The sequence below is a fragment of the Syngnathus acus genome, chromosome 24, assembly GCF_901709675.1.
Source record: "Syngnathus acus chromosome 24, fSynAcu1.2, whole genome shotgun sequence".
NCBI lineage: Eukaryota > Metazoa > Chordata > Actinopteri > Syngnathiformes > Syngnathidae > Syngnathus > Syngnathus acus.
The window spans coordinates 3,288,511-3,301,472 of record NC_051108.1 but is presented as its reverse complement, the minus strand read 5'-3'; the positions used below and the strand labels follow the sequence as shown (position 1 = coordinate 3,301,472).

General features: G+C 42.4%; 2 protein-coding genes across 10 annotated transcripts; one reads left to right on the top strand and one right to left on the bottom strand.

The window, feature by feature from the left end:
• Nucleotides 1-963: 963 nt before the first annotated feature.
• abracl (ABRA C-terminal like) lies at nucleotides 964-4,713 on the bottom strand. Of its 3 annotated transcripts, XR_005096665.1 has the most exons (5): nucleotides 4,570-4,713; nucleotides 2,759-2,843; nucleotides 2,096-2,161; nucleotides 1,470-1,893; nucleotides 964-1,413 (listed from the first exon to the last, which is right to left on the bottom strand). XR_005096665.1 is itself a non-coding variant. In XM_037245014.1 (4 exons), exons 3-4 carry the CDS (start codon nucleotides 2,154-2,156, stop codon nucleotides 1,709-1,711), a joined length of 246 nt encoding a protein of 81 aa, XP_037100909.1. In that variant the 5' UTR covers nucleotides 2,157-2,161; nucleotides 2,759-2,843; nucleotides 4,570-4,713; the 3' UTR covers nucleotides 980-1,708. The 3 variants fall into 3 exon arrangements, 2 of the variants coding, with proteins under 2 accessions (XP_037100909.1, XP_037100910.1); XM_037245014.1 differs by having other exon boundaries at nucleotides 980-1,893; XM_037245015.1 differs by having other exon boundaries at nucleotides 980-1,893; nucleotides 2,759-2,837; nucleotides 4,570-4,694.
• On the top strand, nucleotides 3,377-12,234 carry reps1 (RALBP1 associated Eps domain containing 1). 7 transcript variants are annotated; one of them, XM_037245001.1, is made up of 20 exons: nucleotides 3,377-4,114; nucleotides 5,535-5,658; nucleotides 6,025-6,254; nucleotides 6,376-6,541; nucleotides 6,663-6,793; nucleotides 6,939-7,104; nucleotides 7,186-7,249; nucleotides 7,358-7,512; nucleotides 7,648-7,769; nucleotides 8,116-8,196; nucleotides 8,532-8,619; nucleotides 8,901-9,005; nucleotides 9,306-9,366; nucleotides 9,572-9,770; nucleotides 9,833-10,027; nucleotides 10,247-10,336; nucleotides 10,421-10,575; nucleotides 10,667-10,772; nucleotides 11,003-11,085; nucleotides 11,321-12,234. In XM_037245001.1, the coding sequence occupies exons 1-19, from the start codon at nucleotides 3,962-3,964 to the stop codon at nucleotides 11,069-11,071; spliced, it is 2,460 nt and encodes an 819-aa protein (XP_037100896.1). In that variant the 5' UTR covers nucleotides 3,377-3,961; the 3' UTR covers nucleotides 11,072-11,085; nucleotides 11,321-12,234. The 7 variants fall into 7 exon arrangements, with proteins under 7 accessions (XP_037100896.1, XP_037100894.1, XP_037100897.1 ...); XM_037244999.1 differs by having other exon boundaries at nucleotides 11,182-12,234; XM_037245002.1 differs by having other exon boundaries at nucleotides 11,003-11,088.
• Nucleotides 12,235-12,962: the final 728 nt, after the last annotated feature.

Genomic DNA, 12,962 nt, shown 5'->3' with positions numbered 1-12,962 from the left:
ACACATTGAACTTGCAGACCAGGCATCTCACTGTTTGCATCTCCCTCAATTGTTACAAATGCACACAGGCCGACATGATGCGATTTAACAGTCGACATGCTTAAAACCATGCAGAAGATCGTTTTACACCAGCAAATATGCCTGATCTGCAAATGTCATTGGCCTTACAGTACGAAATAAACAGTGGTAAATAGACAAAAACTACTGTACTGGTTCATTTATCAAGCATATTTGGTTGAGTTGATTTGGTCCTGAGGAAACATTACAAACTGATTTTTGTTGGCACCCTTTAGTAATTGTATGCTCTAAAAAAATTGCACAACAAACACGTGTCCAATGTAAACACTTTGTCCATTACATGGTCTGTTTTTTTTTTTGGAGGAGGGGTGCTTGGGACAAAAAAAATATTTTCTACAAAAGATGCGATGCAATCTTTATAACAAAGAATAACAAAAATGTGTTTTAAAAATGCACTTGTCTACAGAGATTTCTGGTTATGAATTTAATGTGTGTTATACAAAAGTTGAGAGGTAGCATAATGGACTCATGTAATGTATGGAACCATCATTAACCAATACAGTGATCCCTCGCTACTTCGCGTTTCGTTTATCGTGGCTTCACTACATCGCGGATTTTTTTTTCCAAATTAAAAAAAACATTTAGAAGTCCAAATAAAACTTCTAAATTGAGGAAACATGTGTCTAACTTTTAGGATAATGTAGTATTGCTCCAAATGTTCGTTTACATTCCTTTAGAAGCCCGTTTTCGCGTGTTAGCACGATCGCGAATTAGCATCTTTCCGTTAACTCGTTAGCCTGCCCAGTACTTCTTGTTGGTGACCGTACTTCGCGGATTTCAGTTATCGCGGGTGGTTTTTGGAACCAATTATCCATGATAAACGAGGGATTATTGTATATAATAGCTCTATTTTGTGTGATTAATCTAGATAGTTCATTGTTGATATGCACGTTGTGCTAAATCTAACCTTTTAAAGACGTGTTCACTAATGATTTGACGGGAACAGTTTGCTGTAATTACTGAAATTTGCATGACATGCAATAAAAGTTGCTAAATGAAACGCATGTTAAGTGACAGTCTGCTCACAGCATGAAATACGGGATTTTACGGAAAAAGTCATACCAGAGGCTTGGTGACTTGTTTTCAAAAAGTCACAGTAGCTCTTTAAACCCCTTTTTCTCACTACCGGATATTGATGGAATTCACCCTGAGCATTTTGGTTTTTAAAAAAAAATCTATGGAAAAAAGTAAGCAGTCTTGATGACAGTTAACCAAAACGAACACCAAGAACAGACATAATAGTACTGTTCTATTCTATATTTTTAAATCTAACACATTTGTCCGACTATGTTACTTTATCATTACAATACAGCCAAAACTTTCCAAATATCCACATATAACTGATTACACGTCACACTACTTTCTATCAAGTCATGTGCTTTGTTTAAGGAACATTAGGTCGTTAAAAATGTTGTCATTCGTGGCTGTTAAATAGCCCTTGAAACAAAAATTGTTCCCAAACACTGATTTTGGCTTTGTTTGGCAAACTGAAATGCAACTAAATTAAAATGAATAAGAATGGCTTTGGACATGCAGGAAAAAAATGATCACGAATACAGCAGAAGCCTGATATTTGGAAAAGACACCAAAATACTTTGCTTAATAGCAAAGTGTGCGTAACGGCGAGACCTCAATTTTGGAGCAGGATGATGTCAACATTATCGTGGACGCCCTGCAGAAGCAACTCGCTTTCGAAGGAGACAATTTTCTTCTTCTTGGCGGCCTTCAGGGTGCCTACCAAAGCCTCGAAGATGTTGGCACAGCGGTCGTCATTGAACAGCACTCCAAACTTTACGCTTGTTTGACCCTCAGCATCTGTGATAAATTCACAATTTTTTTTTTTTTGTACTTGTTTCTCCATGTTTCCAGCAGTTAGAGTAGTCAGCCTTAAAAATCACATAATTGCATGGTTTATGCTTGGAGTGGATTTATGGAATTAACTGGCTTACAAACAGACTGGCTAGACAAAAGACTGAACCTCATAATGCTACAATGCACAATAAGAGCCTGCACTCACTTTTGCTGCCAAGTCGTTCGATCTCCCCCACCAGTAAGTTTATTTCATGAGAGACATTCATTGTTGCTCTGGAAAGAGAATTGAAACAAGAGACATTAACATGTTAATGGTATTCTTCAGTGTGTGATGAATTTTGGTGCAAACACAAAACAGATTTAATTCACAATATTTTCCATGATGTGCTGCAAGTTTGTTGAATTCAAGTGATGATTTAAAAGTGTTCATCATAACAATGGTCATTTAATTCGCTTACGATGCATTCAAATGCAATCAGGAAAAAAGAACCAGTGCAATGACTGCATGTCTGCAAGCTACAACACGAGTAGGGCGTTTCACTGTCTATGCGGAAGTCGATGATCGGCGCGACACCGGCTCGCCATGAACAAAAATTATTGTTCAATTTTGCCATGAACGTCAACGCGTTCTCGTTACAATGTAAACGTTGGTGATCCATACATAATCGATTTTAAAATGACAATCAATTGAGTTACAATGCGGAATGCTTGGCAGTACTGTAACCGGTGACTGCTTACACTCAGGGTGGAGTCCTGACTGATAATGAATGCAATGTGAAATACGCTGCCCGGAAATATTTTAAACAAGTCGACGAATATATACTGTGCAAGCATGTGATGTTTTAAGAAGAACTTAACATTTTCTTACCCGTGATTTGGTGACTCTCCACGATGCGGCTGCCTGGTATTGTGTGCGCTGTGTTTGTGGTCGTCGTAAATTCTTACTACTATGACTAACAGTAAAAATGGGTTGATTTAAATTGTACACTAAAATACGATCGGCTGCAAATTTTGTACATATGAAAATTTAAAAAAAAATCTCTGAAATGTTCAAAAAATGGTTATTGTTCATGTTTCTTTTTGTAAAGAGCCTCGAATCTGACATAGATTGCCAAATTTCCCGAAGTCTTCAAACTAATCGTGATGCATTCCTCAACAGGCTGGTGTCGGACTTTGTCCAACAAGAATGTGCACCCTGCAGCGTATTTGTTGTATTAAATTTAACATTTCCCCCTTATTTTTAAATTTGTGAATCTCCTTAATAGTTGAAGGTCCTGGCTTGGAGAAGCCAACAGAACCTTATAGGCAGAATCACAAGACTGAGGTCACCAAACCGCACCAATCGACATAATTTCTAGAGTGCAAAATATCACTTACATATGGTTAATTCTGTAAAACCTTACCTGATCTGCACGGAACTACTCAAACACAAAACGTGAACATCTGAGTACGTTTTATTTTGAAAGGATCCTCCGGAAGTGTTGCTTTAACGAAGTGGAATGACAGCGCTACTAGGAATGGCGGCCAGGGTCACTAGAGGAAGGAGCCCAAAGAGCCCGAAACTTTACTTCGCACGGGCCCGCTGAAGAGTTGAAATCTGACGAAACGCACGAACCCCCTTTTTCTTCTTGCGGACGAAACACGTTGTCTTTTGACGTGCGATACTTTGGGTCGAATCGCATGCTTAGCTCGCCGTTACAATTGCCGACGAGTTAGATCCAAGGTAGCCGCTAGCCAGCTGTTGGATCCCTTGCATGGCTGGCCCAACAAGTTAACCAAGTGACTAACTGCATTAAAGCAATCGCCATTCAAAGTTAAATGGTGATCGTCTATCGCTAGCAACAGCGACTATTTGGCGACAACAGAGCGAGAGAGGGAGAGGGGCGTCGCGGGGTACCAGTTTGTCATTGCCACTTGAGAACATAATTAGTGCTAATCTTAACGCTAGCTTCACAGCTAGCTAAGTTGTGATCCTGAAGTATCGCCCATTTTCGGATCCTGCCCCAGCTACTGGCTCGGGGGCTCATCGACAGCCCCGTTAGTCTGCCTTGAAAGAGGTATCTGCAGTACGATGGAAAGTCTAACGTTGAGTGATGTCGAGCAGAAATATTACTCGGATTTGTTCGTTTACTGCGACACGGACAACACCAAAAAAGTGGCTTCTTATGGAAGAGTTCTTGACCTATTCCGGGCGGCCCAGCTACCTAGCGAAGTTGTCATACAGGTAAGCTAACGGTGGTAAAGTCGTCAGATTTAGGCTTTTTTGGGGCCACCAGTAAACCCACCCGCAAAGCGATATTTTGGATGTTTAATCAACTTGAGCTGTCAGCAAAAGCTAAGGTTAGCCTTCATAGTTAGCAGCGCTGCGCAGTACGAGACACACCTTCTTCTGGCTAATGTTAGCTTCTCTGCTTAGCCGAGCTCCAAACATGCACACTTGATACCTTTCAGATTGTGATGGAGTGGCACAAACGCATCAAAACGGACTCGTAACAACGATTCACTTTTTCTTATCTAATTTTATTAGAACTTCGGCATTTGCTTCCAACTTAGCATTTAGTTCGCCCCCCTTTCCCACAAAACTACCATTAGTTTCCCCTTGGCTGTGTATTTAAAAAAAATAATATTAAGTGTTGAAAAATGCTGGCTCACTTTGATGGTGCAGTGTTGATGACTCACCTAGTGTACTGGCACCAATATCATATTGTGAATTTTTGGGGGCAAAAACAAAGCAATACCATCATTTTTTTAAATACGCTCCAACTCTTTCCGTCAGACGGGGTCAACAAACAGCACATCAGTTGAGCACGGAAGCCCGTTTTTAGGACTTCCTGAAAACTTCTGCAACAACTTTTTTTTTTAACTTCCTGCCTTAGGTTTTTGTTCAACTGCTTGCACTAACAACATGGCTGCAAACAAGTTCAAGAAAACAAGTAACCAATTCTTGTGGGAAAAAACAGCCAACGTGGAATCATTAAAACAAGTTATTATTTACATATTTTAATATTTATTTTTGTCATTTAAACATGTCTTTATCATGTAAGAATATGTAATCATGCTTAAGAGAATTTAAATATTAAATGAAGTTAAAACAGTTCATTCTTGTGCCTTTTCGGCTGCCAGCGGTGGCACTGTTTGCACTTTGGTGACTCAGCAGCTTTTCCAAGGTCAAAAGGGCGAGATGTGTGTCATGAAAGAAATGAAGCAGTATTGTAGTCTGTCTCTTTAAAAATGTACACTGAATCCGGCTGGCCTGCGAGAGACAGAGCAAGTAGTGTTTGGATAGACTTTGTTAAAAGTCGCGTACTGTTCGCACACAAAAAACGTTTGTCGGCAAAAAAAAAAAAAAAAAGGCATCAGTCAACTGTGGAAGGCTGAACACTTGAGGAGTCTTAGTAATGAGTTTCTGTTTCTTGCCCTGATTCTTTTAGTTTGGACTTGCACTCAGTGGGCTCTTTATTAGGTACACTTTCTCAATCTAATTCAACTCATTAAGACCTATATAAATATATATGCTTAGCGTTTCCATTGTCTACTTTTATTACAGTCGGGAATGGGACGAAACGTCTTTTGCAACTGGTCTGATTGCTACCATATGACATCACATCAATAATGCTCGGTGCTGTTCTTGTGTGCGTGTTCAGATCACAGAATTGTGTGGAGCCACTCGGCTGGGTCACTTTGGACGAAGCCAGTTCTACATCGCCCTAAAGCTCATTGCCATCGCCCAGTCGGGCCTGCCGCTCAGAGTGGAAAGCCTCAACTCTGGTGAGTCCTTCCTGAAATTAAGTTTGATTTGAGACCGCTTCAGAACAATTGATTCAATTCAATTCTCAATGAAGCAAATTCACCTTTTGGAAATTACAATGACCAGCTTGAAGGTTCCACATTGTATGTCGTATATTATACTCCATAAGGGTATTATGTTCAACCCTAAATGACCAGTCTTTGTCTGATGTAAAAAGCTGGATGGAAAATTTTACCAAGCACTTGGTTGACAATGTTGCAACTTGAACATCCTGGAATGATTTCTCAATGTAAAGCCTAGACGCCACTTCCCCATGGCAAAACAATCGTAACGCTCCACCGTGATGGATGTTGGATGCTCTTCAAAAAGAATTGCTCTGTTTGCAGTCAAGGACCTGCCACTGCCAAGGTTTGTGGTGGGCAAGAACGAAGCTGAGACGAGACACGTTGCGCTTTACCAGGACCCGGACAGTCAGGGGTTGTACCCGGCCTCTGCCGCTGCGTTAATGCCAAGGCCACCAGGCAGGGGTCACCAAAACAAAAAAGTCCCCACCTCCGCTAGCGCCCATCCCGTCCACGAGGCAGTTCAGCCGACAGCACCTAGCATAGAAACACAGGTGTGTATGTGTGGCAGCCAAGTGTCTTGTATTGCCCTAAAAATACATTTTTTTAAAATTTAAAAGCAAGATCTTGACTACATTGGAATGTGTGTGATTTTGAATGGTTCCTATCTTTTAGCAGGCAGAGCCAACATCCCCTGTGGTCTCTCCTCATCAGTCCCCGCCCACCTCCCCACCTTCCTGGAGAAAACACAAGCGGCAGCACAGTGGTGGAAACGCAGACAGGCAACCAGTAGTGGCCCCGGCCGGAGTCGTGTGGACCCAGTTCCGAGAGAAACAAACTGGTAATTCAGTTTCCGAGGAAGATATTTGTAAATAAATGATAAATGCTGTGCTCCATACCCCTGTATTTAAAAAAAAATATTGCACAGAACAATTTTGATGATTCCTTTCTGTCCGTTTCAGCTCCCGTGGCAGGTGATGGGTTGTGGGCGTCACAATCGCCCCCTCTTCCGGGTCAGGAAAGTTGGGTCAGTTTCACAGCTGACACGCCGCCATCAAGCACAGTCCCTGGAGCGCATCCCTCGTCTGTACAGGTTGGAAAACTTGATGGGATTGCATCAACTCAACTTGTTGCATCACGTGAAGCAAATAATTACCGTATTGCCTATATTAATCCTCATTCATCCTTTGACAAGCTCCGAGTATATAATCTGTTTGTCACATGACGTCCTTCCATAGGAAAGCACAACGATACGAACACCGATGGCCCCAGCAGCAACTACCAACGAGATCCAGCGACAGTCCAGTGGCTATGACGATCCCTGGAAGATCACGGACGAACAGAGACAGTATTATATCAACCAGTTCAAAACCATTCAGCCGGACCTTACTGGTTTCATACCAGGTATCAAAGCAGAGAACACACAACACTTTGAGTAAGAACGTGCTTACTTGAGTCATTTGTCTGTCTGTGTGTGTGTCACAGGTTCAGCAGCAAAAGAGTTTTTCACCAAGTCCAAATTGCCCATTTTAGAGTTGTCACATATTTGGTGAGTCGGCGCATTTTCTCTGGCCTCTTGGTTGACATCTGCATTTTTTTGTCCACAGTTCAGACACGAGAATAACGAGAATAAAACACTGTGTTTGTGTGTTCTCAGGGAGCTTTCGGACTTTGACAAAGATGGCGCACTAACGCTGGATGAATTCTGCGCTGCATTTCACTTGGTAGTCGCCAGGAAGAATGGTTACGACCTCCCCGAGAAGCTGCCCGAGAGCTTAATGCCAAAGCTGATTGACCTAGATGACTCAGCAGGTTGGCAGCGTCACACCTTTCGTTTGTTCCCCCTATTTCATTTTGTCGACCACACTAAACCTGAAATGTTTCCTTTGTGCTCTGCGTCATATGTACATTTGTGCTCCAGTCTTCATTTTAATGTTTGATACGCAGAAGTCCCCGAGTCAACACCCGATGTCGGGTTTTCGGCCTCCCCTGCCGAGGTGACGCCTAACAAGTCTCCCTCCATGCCCTCGCTCACCCAAGCTTGGCCAGAGATGAACCAGAGCAATGAGGTTACAGCCTACTCACACAACAATCACATTATATTGTCTAATTATATCTAGGTCGACAAGGGTTGTTTCTAAACGTCATGATTGGCACTGAATTGTTGGCGAATATGATCTCTGACAATGAAGCACATCCTCGTTTAGTTCTCGGGCTGTGGCGAGACAACTTAGTGGTGTCGCAAGATGATTTTCAATGCCTGCCGGTGATCCCACTTCATCTCTAAATGACTGACGATGATGACACACCAGTGCCGATGTTACGAATGTGTGATGTCACTGCACTGGCCGTCTTGCTGACCTTTTTTTTTTTTTTCCCCCCTTCCCGTCTCACTGTCCGTCTTTCTCCTTGCAGCAATGGGAGACGTTTAGCGAGCGCTCCTCCAGCTCACAAACTCTGACCCAATTTGACTCTAACATTGCACCAGCTGACCCTGTAAGTCAATCACTTAGCATGCATGCTTTCACCATTAATGGACAGATATTAACCCATCATGAGAATATCTGAATTGTCTTCCTGTATCTCTCTCTCACTCTTTGGCTACATTACTGTGTTTGGGCATGAGGTTCTTTCAAATGCGTGTGCCTTCCTTTGGTACTGTGACATCCACATTGATATTTGGATATTAGAATTAATCTGGCGGAAAATGCACTATAGTATTGTTTCCGTTAACGTTGATATACATAGGTAAGAAAATTGAAAAAGTGAGCACAGACCTTTTTTTTTTTAAGACTGTGTAATGATTTTTTTTTCCCCCCTCTTCCCTAAAGGACACAGCCATCGTCCATCCTGTTCCCATCCGGATGACCCCCAGTAAGATCCACATGCAGGAGATGGAGCTAAAGAGGACTGGCAGTGGTGAGAGCTTCTCAGCCAAATCACCTCGTAATGCATCTCAACTGAAATACAGTCGATAGTGCCTGCTTCTTTTCATTTGTACACGATTTGCCATTGGTTGTTGATGCGATATTGTCGAGTCTTGATGTTGAATCAGTGCAGACGGGCACAGCGGATCTGTAGAACTTGCATGCATTGAAATGACTTTAGAAGCGTGTCACGAATAACCTCAAAAGATATTTCTTTGAATAAAAACAGTGTCTCCTGGATTTGTTTGCATCCATTCATCTCCACATCTTTAGATCACAACCATCCGACCAGTCCTATCCTGGCCAAACCGGAAGTGTCTGAAGAAGTCAAGCTATCGGTACCTGCCACTATGAAGTTTGTACCAGCAAATGCTGCAGGTCAGTGTGTAGCTGGTGGGTTAGTTTGACATTTTATCATTGGGCGAAAATATTAAATGTGTAAAGTTAAAATCAGATATGTTTCGACACTGCAGAATTCCTCACTTATGTTTGGTTCTAGGGTTGGGAGATTTTTTTTCTCCTAACTAGAAAAAAAAACCAGCAAATAAAAAGAGGCAATTGGGATTTTCTCCTAATTGAAAAACAAAAACAGCAAATAAAAAGAGGCAACTTCTGCATCTTGGAAAGTAATATTTATGTTAATATCACTGACCACGTTTTTGTTTTGTCTCCATATAGGTGATGGTTATAGCAGTTCTGACTCCTTCACCTCCGACCAGGAACCAGTTGCAAGACAAAGGTAATTTATTATGCAACAAGGTGACAGACACGGCAGTTTTAAACATGAACTTTTTTTTTTTTTTACTTGGGGGTCCAAAGGCACTAAAGTAGGTATTTGTATGAATACAGTATTAGTTGTTGACCAAAAATCAGTGGAATCAAATATTTGTCACTTCTTGATTTAGGAGTTTTTGTGATCAGAGTGGTCTTGTTTCTGTGTCCAGGTCTCAGTCGGGTGCTTCTCCGGAAGCTCTAAAAGTGGTAGCGCCGCCTCCCCCTCCCCCCCGGCCTCACCCGTCACACTCCCGCTCCTCCTCGCTGGACATGAACCGCAACTTCGCTGCGGCCTCAGCTACGGGACAGCCGCAGCCCGCTGCCATAGCTTTCCCACCCGCAGTGCCTCCTCGACCGCTTCCTACTCAGGTGAGGCACTTCATTTATTCACCCAGAAACCCAGAGCTACCCTTTGCTTATCTCCTCTTCAGTCATCAGCACCGCACACTGGACAACGCGCCGAGGCTGAGGGAGCAACGGGAGCGGCGGCTGCGCTCACCACCACGTCCCCCCAGCAGATCCCACAGCAACCCAATTTTGCAGACTTCAGTCATTTTCAGGCCTTCGCCGCATCTGAGCAACCTTCGAGCTTGCCGGAGGTCGACAATTACAGCGATCCTGGACAGGTGCGTATCAGCCGTGGTCCAAGCTTGAACTGATTTTAACCATTAAAGTTACATTTTGTCACAATTTGAAACCGTTATTCTTGCACTGTAATTAGGAATTTTCCCCTGTGGGACAAATAAAGCAATATCTTATCAGTGTTTCCCAATCTTTGTAGCAATTTGCAAAAAATAAAAAAATCACCTTGTTCAAAACACATACTTGTTTGTGGGTTATTGCAGGGGGACAAGTCGTCAGAAGGAGCTGGGCCCCTACGAACAGTCAAAAGTGACGGCCAGGCCGATGAAAGAACTACCACCACTGTTAACTCTGTAATGAACTGCTTTCTTCTGATTTCCCCCCCTCCAACACAATTTTCCTGCAAAACCTAATGGTTTTTTTTTTTGTCCTTCCAGACTAAGGGTTCATCTGGCCCTTTAGCTCCTCCTCCCAAGCCTATTCGTCGCAGGTTGAAGTCTGAGGATGAATTGCGGCCTGAGGATGAGCAGCACGTGCCGCAGAAGCCCAACATCATAGCAGCTGCCTTGGCTGCTCAGCCCTCAATCCCCAGGTTGGCAACAATTTCCCTAATATACGTATGTTTGTGATGAAATGCAACTTGGTCACCAGAGTGTATATTTGCCTGTGTATTATGTTGACAGGTCGGTAGGTAAGGACAAAAAGGCAATACAAGCGTCAATCAGAAGAAACAAAGAAACAAACACGGTGTTGGCAAGACTAAATAGTGAACTGCAACAACAGCTGAAGGTACTTCACACACACATCTTCATTCCTTCAGTATAATACAGTAATGCAGAAACAAAAAGTTTTAGAAACACCGACTCAGCAAGCGGTAGTAAGACTAGTAGTTTTTACAAAGGATAAAGAACATATGACTGAGGGAATCGCTTCAAGCTACCCATTAGCACTTCACTTTTTTCTTGGAGTGATTTGAATTTTTCCTTTTTTAAACTCAAGGTTGACATTTTTTTTTCCAGGACCTGCTTGAAGAAAGAATATCTTTGGAAGTGCAGCTGGAGCAGCTCAGACCTTTCTCCCATCTTTAACCAACACCAATAAGGTGGTTGTAGTTTCTCCAAAGCAAGGCTGCGCCCTTGGTGGGGATGCCACCCCCCCACCCTCCATCCCCTTACTTTCCTCTCCCTCCCATCCGCAGCGTGCACCTTGTTTAAGCCCCGCACTTGCTTATCGGGTGTACAGCTTAGCGAGCCGGGGAGCACAGTGTGGCCGTGAGAGCACGAGAAGAGAAGACGTGAGTTATTCTTCAATGTGGCACTTTTCAATTTTCTCTCCAGAGAGATGAATCCATGGCCGACAGCTTAGTGGGGAAGCAGTGTTGGACATTTGGCTGCAGCTACGAGTTCTGTCCGAAGAGATAACTGCTGGTGAACGAATGTGTGTGTGTGACTGCGTGTGTTTGTGTGTGTGTGAAAGGGACATCTGTTAAATGTCTGGACTGAAGTACCAGTGTTGTCAACACACCAATCTACAGTTTCAAGAGTTCTTTAGCCAATTTTTTTAAAGGGAGTTTCACACTGAACTCCTGTAAATAACTAATATTGAATACAGTTATTCAATATTGTCAAACTATGATCACAATCAGTTAAAAAAAAAAAGACAAATGTTACAATGTGTTTACCACTGAAGAGCCATTTTCAAATCTCAAATTTTGTGACTTGTTTGGCGTGGTCTCTGGGAAAGGAGCCTCGGTTTGTTTGAATGGGTTCTGATTTATGCCAAATGACTGAACTATCACTGCTGTCTCGCCTCTGTTTGGTCCGTTTTTCATATTTGTTTCCATCATATCGGGATCACCATTTTTTTGTTTTTTTTAAAGCCCATTTTCATCGCAGCTTTATGTTCCAGTCTCCTTTTATGTAAAGGGAGCGTTTAAGTCAATTCCAGCTACATTTATGAAGGACTCGGAATGAGAAGCTACCCCGTCATTTCCCTTTTCGACAAAGGTCCAGAGTTGATATTTTCAATCATTTGCCGGATGACGTCGGCACTATGCAAGTTTGAGGGCGATACATCTCCACAGCTGTTAGATCTTAGAAATAGTAGCAACTGTGTCTTTGTATCACGGATCTTCCAGGACACAATCTACTGTAAATGTTCCAAGAGGGAAACAATTCCCAAATCAGTGTTTCGCACTTTCAGCCTAAATCCGTATTAGAAAAAAAACATATTAACGAGTAGTGATCAGGTACCACAACCTGAATGATCCAACTGCACTTTTTGTCTTTCTTTTAAACTGCTAGTCTGTCAGAAGTATTACAAGGAAAAAAAAAAAAAAGATGATCATCACTCAAACCACTCAAGTTGTCACCTGGAAAAAGTAAGGTTCGTGCCATCCCAAAATAGCCTGTTTGATTTATAATTTTTATTATTGCTGTGTCTTAGGCCTTACTCTTAACTCCCCCCCCCCCCTGCCTGGAGTTTAGGTTTCCATGGTGACTGACTGACCACCTTGTTGCAACAAGGTTTGCCTTTTTTGGTGTCTATTTTTTTTCATGGTTCGTGTGTGTGTATGTATGTGTGTGTGAGTGTGTGTTGGTGTTGCTACGCCCGGAGCTAATACCATTTAAAACCCTGTTTGAAAACCATCGTGGAATGGATTAGCGCTTGCCGGATCCTGAATGGCAATCCGGGCAGAAGCAATCTGTTGAAAAATGAAACAAAACCTTTGGTGGGATTTTGAATGCGATTTGTTTCCAGTGTTGTACATTGTATATGACACACCCTTTTTGGACTTGTGTACATTTGAATTAATTGCTGACTAACAGCGAAATAATATTGTATTTAATTTCTTCTCTCTTTGGCTGTGGGATCCTAGATGTTTAAACTGCATGGATGTACTGTATCTCTGCAGAGTCGACTAGCAGCTGTGTGATTTTTACACAAAAATAAAAACGGCACAATATTTTAAAACGTTTG